This window comes from Heliangelus exortis, chromosome 2 (genome assembly GCF_036169615.1).
Source record: "Heliangelus exortis chromosome 2, bHelExo1.hap1, whole genome shotgun sequence".
Classification (NCBI taxonomy): Eukaryota; Metazoa; Chordata; class Aves; order Apodiformes; family Trochilidae; genus Heliangelus; species Heliangelus exortis.
In genome coordinates this window covers 58,070,533-58,083,196 of record NC_092423.1, presented here as the reverse complement: position 1 = coordinate 58,083,196, position 12,664 = coordinate 58,070,533, and the positions used below count along the sequence as shown (strand labels likewise).

General features: G+C 37.9%; 1 protein-coding gene across 1 annotated transcript in view; it reads left to right on the top strand.

Annotated features, from left to right (window-relative positions):
* Positions 1 to 12,664, top strand: part of ATP9B (ATPase phospholipid transporting 9B (putative)) — a 159,960-nt gene that overhangs the window by 18,106 nt on the left and 129,190 nt on the right. Inside the window, exon 3 of the mRNA XM_071736298.1 lies at positions 6,486 to 6,636. Within this exon, the coding sequence (XP_071592399.1) occupies positions 6,486 to 6,636 (151 nt within the window). The remainder of the gene's footprint in view (positions 1 to 6,485; positions 6,637 to 12,664) is intronic.

The window sequence follows — 12,664 nt, the reverse complement described above, 5'->3', positions numbered from 1 at the left end:
ACTAACAGAAGCTTGAAGCTTCAGTAGGGTATTAAGAGGCAGATACTCCCATAAGAAAACAGACATCTGCTTAGATGAGATGGGGAAAATTAGCTGGAGGGAAAGTGAATCTCATGGTTTTCATGTGTGTTGATGGTGGATTATACACCTTATGCAAACAACTGAAACTCTTTTCCAGAAGACAAACTGCATTTGTTTAAGCAAAATGTGAAGACAGCACAGTAGTCTGAAACATGTTCAGTTGAACAGAATCTAAAATTGCACCCCGTGTTTATGGAAATTAGTATGTCATACCTGAGACTGGGTATGGTCAAAATCTCAGCTTCCACATCCACATTTGTGCTTTAAACTAGATTGTAGATTTTTTTTAAAGCTGTGACAGAAAGATGAACACAGTAAAAGACTAGACGTATGTCTGGAGCCAGGCTCAAAGGGGCCCCTGATTTCTTTTGGGTTCTCAGTAAAAGTCTTGTTTGTTCAAGATCACTTTACTTTTTACAAAAAAACAATATCACTGAGGTATACTCATTAGGTTTGGGGTTTTCTTTTTGTGTGTCTGTCTTGCATTGTTAGGATTTTGTGAGAGAAATCTTTCCATCTCTTACTTTGCAGCTATAGAATTTTGTTTTAGAGATTTTTGTTGTTACATCACGAACTGTTACTGTTTAGTTGAAAAAGTTTCACCTTTTTAGGTGCAAATATGACAGGTCTGGCAAAGTTTGCTCTGCATTAAAATGCATTTTATAAAAATCTTTTATTCAGCTTTTAACCTGTTTAGACAGTAGCCTTGGATCAGAACTGAATGGCATGAACTTTATTCAGAAATCTGTTCTTTAAGCAGTTTCTACATCTGTAAAAAAAAATAGTTGTCTTTGATTTTTGAACAGACTGAAGACTTAATTCAACCAATGCAACTTAACTTTAGGAAGTCCTTATTTCTTGCTTTCATGGCACAGTTAAAAGAAAACTTTGGGATATAGCAGCTGTTTTGTGGCTGTAATTGTTTTCTCTTTAACTTAAAAATTCTCTTCAAGCTCGTGAAATTATAATGTACAAAGATCAATACTCTGGAGTTCTTTGGTCTGGATTGATTTCTTTCTCATGAGATTTACATTCCACTCGTTATCAAAAAACACTTTGTCCCTATGAAAATGTTGCCACTGAATGGTATTTCCATATGAAGTGAAGGGGATATCAAATGCTTGGATTAATTTGGGCTCTAAGATGGCCTCTATGCTTTCAATTAATCTGCAATGCATTTGTTATGCAGAAGCATGGGAAAATGCTGATCTTCTAAGAATGACATGACCACTGTGTTGCTTTTGGCCTGATTACTGAAGCTACCTGTTGAGTACAATAATTACAGTATGTTTTCTCTGCAGAACTGGTTTCTGCTACTTAAAACCTAATAAGGAAAAGCTGACCCTTCTAGACAGTATAGAGCTTTTATATTATTTTTCCATTCTGATGAAAATGCTGTTTTGGGAAAGATACTGGCATACTGGCTGTTAAGCTTCTAGGGTACAAATAATGAAAAGACAAAATAAAAAATGCCTTTAGTATTAGAGCTGTAGCATATGTTGCGACACTAGTTTTTGACTTGGAAAGATGTTCTTTTTATGAAAATGTAAAGTCCTCTTACTTAACAATTAATCCGGGTTGTGTGGGGGTTTTATTTTTAATTTATTTTGAATGTGGCATCAGTTGTTAATATGAAGACTAGGCTTATTGTTCCTTCAAAAAAAAAAAAAGTTGGGGAGCAGGTTGATAAGAAGCCATTTGATAGAAATACCTTAAAGTTCTTTTACCAATTAATTAATTTCTTAGTATATACAATTTCTTGTATTGATATAGGCAACATGACTTATAGCTAGCTTAAAGAAAAGTGCTTTCTTTGCATGTGTTGAATTTCTAGGGAAGGACATTTGAAATGAATGTTTAATAATCAGGAATGTGATTTTGAATCTCTGAATCCATAGCATAAGGTATGGGTTTACATCTAAAGTGTATCTTGATAGGGATACATTTTTCGTTAAATTTTAGGATATTTGAAGGTTTGGAAATTCTGTTCTGATATATTTCCTGATATTTGTTTCACACAAATTTAGTGGCTTAAAGAAGCCCACTGAAGGCTCCATACCATATCACAGAAGTAGTTTCTGTACTGGGGAATGTTGATTAAGTATGTGTTGTGATTTGATATCTAAATATTTAAAATATTGGGTAGTCTTAATTGTTTTTGAAAACCCGATTTAATGTAAATTGATTAGGACTTCTGGGACCAGCATGTTTACATCTTCTTCCTATGATATAATAGTGATTACTGCTGAGACTGTAAATGGCAGAATCAAACTGATTTTTACTTTTATGATAGTAAAATTCACCTGAACCATTATATTTTACTATTTTCATCATCTGAGATTCTCTTGCATCTCAACTTGACTAGCTCAGTGCTAGTCAAATCCCTTTCATTTGTATGACAATTGTTTCCCAGTCAGACATCATTCCTTTGTCTGTACTTTTTGGCTTTTGCTAAAAAATTGTTATTATGGCATCTGTTTCAGCTTCTCTATTGATGTATAATAACAAATGCTGTTTCAAGAAGGGGAAAATTCATGGCAAGGGAGGCACTGCAATTCAGTTGCTTGAATAAGTAGTTTAATTTTAGCAATAGAAAAGTCCTCAGTGTCTGAGGAAGTGATTCTACAAAAGATTCTACAATGTTGAGTCTGTTTACACTTGAAATTCAAAAACATTTAAGAAATGCAAGATCTGGAAGGCTGTCAGTGGACTTCTTTCTTTAGGCTTACAGACAGAAGCTGTCGTGCTTTTTCCCAGAAAAAATGTTAGTCCTTTGAACTTTTTTTGCTACCAGTCTGCTTCAACTTCTTACTATGCAGCTAAGCTTTTTACTGTGTTTGTGTTGTCCTCCTCAGTCCCCTGATCTGGAAATTAATACATTTAAAGCTTCAGATCCGTGAGCAGTTTATCAAGTGGAAATCCAACCTGGCGCTGAATGGAATCTTTTCTCCTGCAAGCATGTAGCCTGCATTGTTTCAATTATTTTTATAGTTTTATAGATTTTAAAGTTTGGAGTGGATCTAACAGAAAACAGCACCTCTTTTTGTGCTGTGTAAGTTTACAGGCCAATCAGTTTGTGAGTGTGGTTTACCCATGTGATAGCATGAGCAGTTGTGGAGGGGTGAGAATTCACATCTTTATGGTAGAAGGGTGGTCTTAGCCATTTCAGCAGCAGCAGGATAGTTTCACAGCCATTGGAATGACTGTGGAGCTTGGACATAATATGAACAGAAGTCTTTCTGCTTTAAAGTCTTAAGTTACTAAATAACAAGGCTGACTTTTGAATGTTAAACTTAACACTGTCACAGTTTTTACCATAGAATAATTCTTCACTATTTAAAAGCAGTGTGAAAAGTTGATGGGCTTATATTCTTAACAAAAAGAAAATACATGTTTGCATAGGATCAAACCAAATTGATGTCCATCCTGTAGTGAAAGCTTCAGGAAGGAAAAGTTAAGAATCCAGCATTTAAAATGGAAGTGTTTTAAATGTAACCTCGAGGGTATTGGTGTTGTGGCATTCCCATGACAAAGTGAAGGTTGCTTTACATTATTTTTTTATTGCATAACTTCCAGTTTGTTTTAAAAAGAGATGGCAGCTTAGAATTCCATTTGTTCTTTGGCAAAATTAGTTTATAATATGAGGGGGACAACGTAGGCTACAGACAAGAACATTCTAAGAGCAACAGTGGCAATGCAAGCTATCAGCCTCCCTTCCCTGCATATTTGTGTGTGCCATGATTCTGTAATTGAGGAAAAACTAAACAGGAAAGGGTCTTAAGAGGTCATCCAGTCGATTCCTTGCCTGCACAGAATGAATTACACCCATCACTTATGTCTGATCTAGAGACCTGCAATGGTAGCAATTCCAGATGCCCTAAGTGTTTCTTTCCACCTTAGTTAGAAGCATTTACTCAATGTCTGCCCCCCCCACTCTTATTTGCCACAGTTGAAGTGTGTCATTATTTCATCATAGTGGACCTAAAGAAAAATTGGCCCTTTTCTTGTTCCAGTTGTTTATTACATACTTGGAACAGTATTAAGTCCATGCTTAGATTTCTCTGAACAACTCTGTTGCAGTGTATCTAGTAGACAGTCCTGCCCTGCTTTTTAGTCCTGTAGTTGCTTTGTTGCTCTTGTTTGTGGCTTTTCTTTTCTCAATAGGCCAGTTTGTTGAAATTTGGTATTCAAAATGGTATCGTAAGCCAACTGAGATGTTGTTAGCACTTGATTGAAAAAAACGGATGACTTGCTAGCAGTATATCTCTCCATGCTGACCAGATATGTACCTTTTTTTTGCACATACCTATCATTTTCATGCAGTATCTGAATCCTCTTTTGAGCTGCTATCTATGAGTTGTCTTCCAGTTCCATATTTGCACAGGAGATTATTTCTGTGTAAATGTCCTGTGTTGTGCTCTTGCTCATATAATTGCATTTTGTCTTTTCCAGGTTTTTTCAGGATCTTTTTCTGATCTGTTAAGATCTGCTGCTTTGAATTCTAATCTCCTCTTTGCATGTACTCCTGTCTGCTCTAGCTTTTTGTCTTCTGAAAAAATGAAGTATTCAATTACCCAGCAAATTCTAGATCAAACTTTGTGGAACTTCATTAAAATTATTTTGTCTTTAAAACAAGCTATTCTGTAGTTATGATTTTTTCATCTGTTTCAGTTCCAACAGTATTTTCCTTTACTTTCCTTATGAGAAATATCTTGAAAGCTAAGCACTGTTAGAAACAGGATCATAGAATGATTTGGGTTGGAAGGGACCTCTAAAGACTGTCTAGTCCAACCCTGTCCATGAACAGGGATCAGAGTGTGCAAAGCCCCAGGAGCCAAGAGAGAGTGGTAGTGCATCTGCTTCTTTTTTTGGAGGGAAATTAGTTCCATTTTACAGGTTGCTTTTGATGTGCCACATTGGTTATGGCTTTTCTTTCAGGCGTATGCAAATGCAAGCAGATAGGTTGACTGTACAGAATTCATCCAGGAAACAATGCTGAGGTGTCTGGGTTGTAATTTTTCTCTTGTTCTCAGCAAAATCCTTTCTGTTGGTTTGAATACAACTTATATGATCTTTCTAATTGTGGCCTTTTTTTCCTGCCTTAAAAATATTGGCAATATATTGAAAAACCTCCCTAGAAAGAGACAGTATGTCAGATTCCTTCAACTTGACGTGCTGTTGGAGTTGAAATCTTTTGTGACCAGCTAGGTCTGTGCTTTGACTGCAGTAGGTTTTCACAGAAGGTCTGTCTGCTCAGTCTTCCTGCTTTGCTTGCCTGAAACAGATTCCCAATATAATTAAGGCATCTCCCTCCAATATTATAAAACGCAGAAAAAAATGTTCCTTAAACATATGGGATTGCAAAACAAATATATGCAGTGTATAGCAAACCTGCTTTTCCTTCCCAGTGTATAGCAAACCTGCTTTTCCTTCCATGCTACCAGTTCTTTCCAAATTGTCTGTACTTATCTGTTAATAATCTGCCTCTCTTGATTCTCCTAGCAAGTCTTAGGCTGTGTCTTGTCTCAGTGAGTTGTTACATCCATGTTTGTTTCTTGTTTTACTCTTAGTAGTAAATAGCCTGCAGAGCCTTAGTGCCACCCTTCCATTTATCTGCCTTTTGTTCTTCTAACGTTGTGACCTCATCCCATCATTCCTCTGTTCTTGTCCAAATTCCAACTATGTAAAGGTGGGTGTGAGCTGCTCTTGCCCATCTCATTGCTCATAGTTTAAACCCTCTTCAGTAGATTTTTAAGGTGGTTAGGCAAAGATGTGCTGTTTTCCTGTGATCTGAGTTTCACCATTGCAAATTGCTGTGCAATTGTGTTTGTTTTATTTGAAAACATTTAACAGTATAGCATTAGGTATGCTTCCTTGATATTTCTGCTACAGGCAGTCTTATGGAGGAAACTAAGATTTAAAAATTACGTGGTAATTGTGTGCCAAACAGAAGAAATTTTTCTAACCTTATGTAATAGCATTGTTTCCTCTTCAATCATTAACATAATTTGAGTATCAGTTTTACAAGATACAGATTTTACTCAAAGGGCTATAAGATTTGATGGATGAGTTAGTTATTTACAGGGGATTTAGTCACTACTTATATAGACTTGTATTAACTAGAATTTTTTGAACCTGTGTCAGGGCAAGGTATAGTGAAACTTGTTATTATTTTACTAGCATTTCCTGTAAAGAAAGCACAAGTGTTTATATGTCGGAGTTGAGTACTGCGTAATTGCCCTAAATATTAAAAAAAAAAAAAATTATGCTTGTTATGTAGATGTAGCAAAAATATTTAAGCCTGTTTTTCATGGGTATTTGCCTTTTGGGTTCCTGATTTGGAAATAGAAATCGCATATAGTAATGTTTTTTGGGCTTAAGTAAACAGTTGTTTTTCTTTTCAGTTGTTTTGATTGGCTCATAAACATTTGCCGAAGAAAGAAAGAGCTGAAGGCTCGCACAGTGTGGCTTGGGTGTCCTGAAAAGTGTGAAGAAAAATACCCCAAAAATGCCATAAAAAATCAAAAATACAACGTGTTTACCTTTATACCTGGGGTAAGGCTACTAATAAGTTTTGTGTTGGGTTAACTATATATTCTGTAGTGTTTTTGATTCTGCAAGAAGATTCTTCTCTTTTTACATTATTTGATGTCTTCTGTTAAAATTGTCAGTTGAGAGCAAGGCTGCTTTTTTTTCTAAATTGTTGTGTTTTCAAATGGTATTTACTAATGAAGTCTGGTGTGCAAGATTGAGTGTTTGGAATTCAGTGAAGCTTTAGGAATTTGAGATGGGCTTCCTTGCCCTTTCTGTTCATCATTAGAAATTTCTAATCCTCTTTCTTTAAACAAGCACTTCTACACAGTCATTTGTGAAAACACCACAAAGCACTGACTTCAACTGAGAAATAAGTAATTGAAAAATGGGTTGTACTCCCATAGATATGTTATCATATTACTTACTATTGGAAGAGTATTAAATAATGTGTTCTAAAAAAGCCAAGTCCTTAAAGGACAAAGGAACCATCTGCTTCAATTTCTATGACTAGTAACTATTATAAAAAGCAGTACTTTTCAGAATTGTATTTCATATTGCTTTTTTAGAAATAGTGATGTCTTTTTGGTTTTGAACACAATTTTTCAGACAATACTTTTATGTAGTTATAGCTTTTTATCACTTGCTTTCATAAGAAGCCATATTGCATCTCGATTTCAGTTTTCTGCTTGTAATCACATTGTATGTGAAGACAAAAGCAGCAGTTTTATCTAGTTCATAGTTCTAAGAATAATTGTAAGGAAAAATAGCAATAGAGAAAACAACTTTTGACATTTATAGTAGTAAATGTATGCTGCTGTGATATTACAGATTTTTCTAACATTTTTAATATTAATAATAATATTAATATTAATTTAACAATATTCTTTTGCTTGCATTGTTCTAGTACTGTCCAGGAGTGCTGTGCTCTCTTTCAAAAACTGAATGTCTTTTACATTTGAATACAGACATGTTTTATTCTCATTTTTTCATTTAAGTGATCATGGTGGTTTTTAAGAGTATTGATTCTATTCTTCTGGCCAATTTGGTCCAACAACTGGCAGATGCTTGCTAATACATTCCTTTGCTAAAATAAAAGAAAAATTAATGGCTTTGTGATTAAGACTGATCTTCTGTCAAAGAAAAAAGATGTCACTTAGCACAAGCGGATAAAATATTTTCATGCCTATTGAATAAAGTAAATGTTTTCTTTGGAAGTTTAAATTATTAAATGCCCTGAAATTGGTTAAGCCACATGTTTTCCTAAAGGTCACAAAATTCATTAAGCATATAGTAAGCTATTGATTATTGTGACTAGAAATCTGCAGTGTAGATTACAAATCCTAAACTAGATTCCTGTTTCCTATAGGGATCAGCCCTAGCTTGCAATTACCTGTTGAGAGATACAATGTTTGTTCCTTTTTGATCTTTTGAAAATGTTGGTTTTTACAACATAGGCAGATTTTTCTTCTGATTGTAGGATTTGGAAACTCAGTAACTTCAAAATTAAGTAAGATCCTAAACATAGCCTCGTAGTTGATAGAAATAAAATCTTTCCAAGTTTTAATTTTGGACATACATGAACACTTTTCATTGATTGGATACACTGTGGCTGTCTGGTCTTACGTTGTTGCACTAGAAGTAATTTGTTGGGAATATATATGTAGTGGTTCAAAACCTGTAAATGTAACAAAGTCACAAATATTGACTCCAGTGATTTAGTCTGGTTGAAATTTTCATCATGTGAAGTTTTGTCTGATATTTAGCATTGTAGGATTTTTCAGTGTTGCAACTGGCTATGGGCAATATTCATATAAAAATACAAGCTTAAAGTAATGTTTAGATTAACAGAATTTTGCATACTGGCTAAAAGAGCTGTAATATGTCCAAAATATCATATGATTTACTAAAACTTATATAAAATACTTAGTGCTTTTACCTTTGCACCATTTGCAGTTGCCATCTTCAGCTGCTTAGGAATATCGTATAAATTTCTGTAAAGTGCATTATCTGTGTTAGACAGGTTTCTAAGATACCTCTCCTGAACTTCAAAGCAATAGTCTTTTAAAAAAGAGTTTTATGCAACTGGAGACTCTTCAATTTGCTTAATTAGACATTTAACTTTGTATTGAATGAATTCTGTGATCTGTCAGGATTCAAAAGATACGCAAGAAGGTGGTTTTTAACTCCTGCCTTCACCCCTTGCAAGAGGGGTGATCATGCAGATCTGAACCTTCCAAAGTACTCTTCAACGTGGAACTATCAAGTTTTTGTAAACAGTTAAACACACTGCTAGAAATGAGTATATGATCTTCATCAGTATTACCATAAGGGACAGGTTCAAGCTAAATTAGTTTCATTTTGGAAAGATGCTCCACAGTTCTTTGCAACTTCAAATTTTACTCTGTTGGCTCTATACTTTTGTCATTAAGTAATGGAATAGAATTCCATGCTTTTGAAAAAATCTTCTGGTTTGAAGCTGTTTAGGTAGCCTTTAACTAAACTTAAATATAGCAGTCCTGTAAGAAACAGGCAATATTGAGGTTGTGCTACATTGCGCCTATCAGATACTTTGAAGTGAACTTCCCTGGAGCATAGGTTTTTATATAATTGAGACATAATGTTGGACTAATAAAACCAGAATGTATCTGCCCCATAGCTTTGATTTTAATGCAGAGGCCATTGTAATATTATCTGAATTGTGAGACTGAAAGATGGATACACCCTTTAAATGTGGCTTTTTGATGTATTTTGAATCTTTTAGCTTTTGAAACAATTCATCACTCATTTTCTCGAGTTTCAGTGTTCCAAGCTCAGTAGCCACTTCTGATCATCCTGCTGGAAGTGCCATGTTATTCTGGCCTACTAAAGAAATGGTGAAGTCTTTTAAGATTTGAAATTTTATAAAATAAGTAATATTCATAGAATCTGCCAAATTAGAAGGGCCCAAACAGGATCATCAAGTCCAACTTGTGTTCTTGTACAGGTACTCCAAGAATCACACCACATGCCTGAGAGCATCATCCAAATGCTTCTTGAACTCAGGCAGTTTTGGTGTCATCACTGTTTCCCTGGGGATCCTGTTCCAATGCTCAACCACCCTCTGGGTGAAAACCATTTTCCTTATATCTAACCTAAACTTCCCCCAGCACATCTTCCTACCATTCCCCAAGGTGCTGTTGTTGGTCACCAGGCAGAAGAAGAGGTCAGTGCCTGCTCCTCCTCCTCCCCTAGTGAGGAAGCAGTGAGCTGTGATGAGGCCTCCCCTCAGCCTCCTCTTCTCCAGGCTGAGCAGAACAAGTGCCTTTAGCTGCTCCTCATAAGGTTTTCCCTCTCAGCCCTTCACCAACCTCATAGCCCTGTAGCCTGTAGTAGCTCTATGTCCTTTCTGTCCTGTGGTGCCCAAAACTGCACCCGGTGCTCCAGATGGGGCTGCACCAGTGCAGAGCAAAGTGGAACAATCACCCCCCTCACCCAGCTGGCAGTGCCCTGCTTGATGCACCCCAGGACTCTGTTGTCCCTCCTGGCTGCCAGGGCACACTGTTGGCTCATGTGCAGCTTCCCATTGACCAGAACCCCCTGATGCCTTTCCACAGGGCTGCTCTCCAGCCTCTGACTCCCCAGGCTGTATGAATATCCAGGGTTACCATGTCCCAGGTGCAAGATCCAGCTCCTTGTTGAACTTTGTAAGATCGGCAATTGCCCAGCACTGTCTAGATCCCTCTCCATAATCTTACCAGGCACTGAGGTGACACTAACAGGCCTGTAGTTACCAAGGTCATCCCTGCTGCCCTCCTTGAAGACTGGGACAACATTTGCCAACTTCCAGTCAACTGGTACCTCTCCAGATTCCCAAGTGCATTGAAAAATCATTGAGAGAGGTTTTGCTATTACCTCTGCCTGCTCTTAAAGTATTCTTGGATGAATCCCATCAGGCCCCATCGACTTGTAAGGATCCAGCTGGAGGACCAAATCCCACACAAGTTCAGGGCTGTCTGGGAGACTGCAAACTCACAGTCATTGTTCATTAGCCCAGGGCTCTGGGGATGCTCAATCCCATCATCAGTGTTGAAGACAGATGTGAAGAAAGCATTAAACGTCTCTGCTTTGTCTATATCCCTATTTATGTTCTTACGTTCTTAGCATTGTAATTACAACTAAAGCAATACTGAGGCTATGTTCTTGCTCAAATGGTGCACCTAATCGCCAAAGGAATCTCTGCATCTGTCATTCCTTTGGAATGTGCTACAGTGTATTGTGTGATAAGGTTACTAGCCTGGGCTGCACTGACCACAAAACAGTGAAATTCAGGATCCTTGGGAATATGAGGATGGTACAAAGCAAGCTTGCTAGCCTGGACTTCAGGAGAGACTTTGACCTCTTCAGGGATCCTGCTTGGTAGGGTACCAAGGGATCAAGCTCTGGAGGGGAGAGGAGCCCAAGAAAACTGGTCAATATCCAATGATCATTTCCTTCAAGCTCAGCAGCAATGTGTCTCAACAAAGAGGAGGGCAGACAAGAATTCCAGAAGGCCTGCATGGATGAACAAGGGGCTCCTGGACACAAGTAGATGTAAAAAGAAAGTCTGCAAAAGGGTGGAAGCAAGGACAGATGTACAGAGAAATTGTCCGAGATGCCAGGGATCAGGTTAGGACAGCTGAAACCCAGAGAGAATTAAATCTGTCTGTGGAAATCAAGGGTAACAAAATCTACAGGTACCTCAGTGATAACGCAGGATATGGAGAAGACTGAGGTATTCAATAATGACTTTTTTACTTTTTTTTTTTTTTGCCTCAGTCTTCATTGGCATTCAAATTGCAGAAGGCAGAGGCAGGGACTGAGACAAGGTAGATCCACCCATGGTAGGAGAAGTTCAGGTCTGAGAATATAAAGAACTTGAAAGTGTACAGGTCCATGGGATCCAATGATGTCCATCAGCAGATCCTGAGAGAACTTATGCATGAAGTTGCAAAACTGCTTTCTGTCATATTTGAAAAGTCATGGCAGCGTGGTGAAGTTTCTGTTGACTGGAAAGGGGGAAATATAATTTTCAAAGAGGAAGACCCAGGGAGCTGCAGGCCAGTCAGCCTCACCTCTGTGTCTGGCAAGATCATGAAGTAGATCCTCCTAAAGGCGCTGCTAAGGCACATGAAAAATGTGAAGGTTTGTGGCAAACAACATGGTTTCACCAAGGGTGTATCATGCTTGACAGATTTGGGGGCCTTTTACAATGGAGTCACAGTGTCACTGAACAGGGGTAGAGCAACTGTCTGCATTTGTGCAAAGTATTTAGTACTGTCCCACACGACATCCTTGTCTCTAAATAGCAAAGCAAGAGATTCAATAGATGGACCACTCAGTAGGTAAGGAATTGGCTGGATGGTCACACTCAAAGAGTAGAGGTCAGTAGCTTGATGTCCAAGTGGAGCCTGGTGATTAGTGGCTTTCCTGAAGAGTCAGTACTAGGACTGGTGCTGTTTTAACAACTTTTTTGGTGACAAGGAGAGTGGAATCGGGTGCAATCCCAAGTGTAGTTACATGTTGGGTGGGAATGGATTGAGAACAGACTTGAAGAGAGGGACTTAAAAGTTGTTGGTTGATAAGAAGCTCAACATGAGCTAGAAATTTGTGGTTTTGACCCAGAAAGACAACTATAACCTGGGCTGCATCAAAAGAAGTGTGACCAGCAGGCTGAGGGAGGTGATTCTCCCCCTTTACTCCTCTCTCATGAGACCCTGCTGAGAGTACTGTGTCCAGCTCTGGAGCCCCCTACACAAGGACATGGAGCTGTTAGAGCAAGTCCAGAGGGAGGGCCATGGATGATCAGAGTAAGGACAGACAGAGGCTGAGAGAGTTGGGGTTGTTCAGCCTGGAGAAGAGAAGGCTCTTGGGAGACATTATAGCAGCCTTCCAGTACCTGAAGGAGGCCCACAAGGAAGATGGGGAGTGACATTCTACGAGGGCATGGAGTGATAGGATGAGGGGCAATGATTTTAAACAAGAAGAGGGTAGATTTAGTTTAGAGATTAGGAAGAAATCACTTAGGAATTCT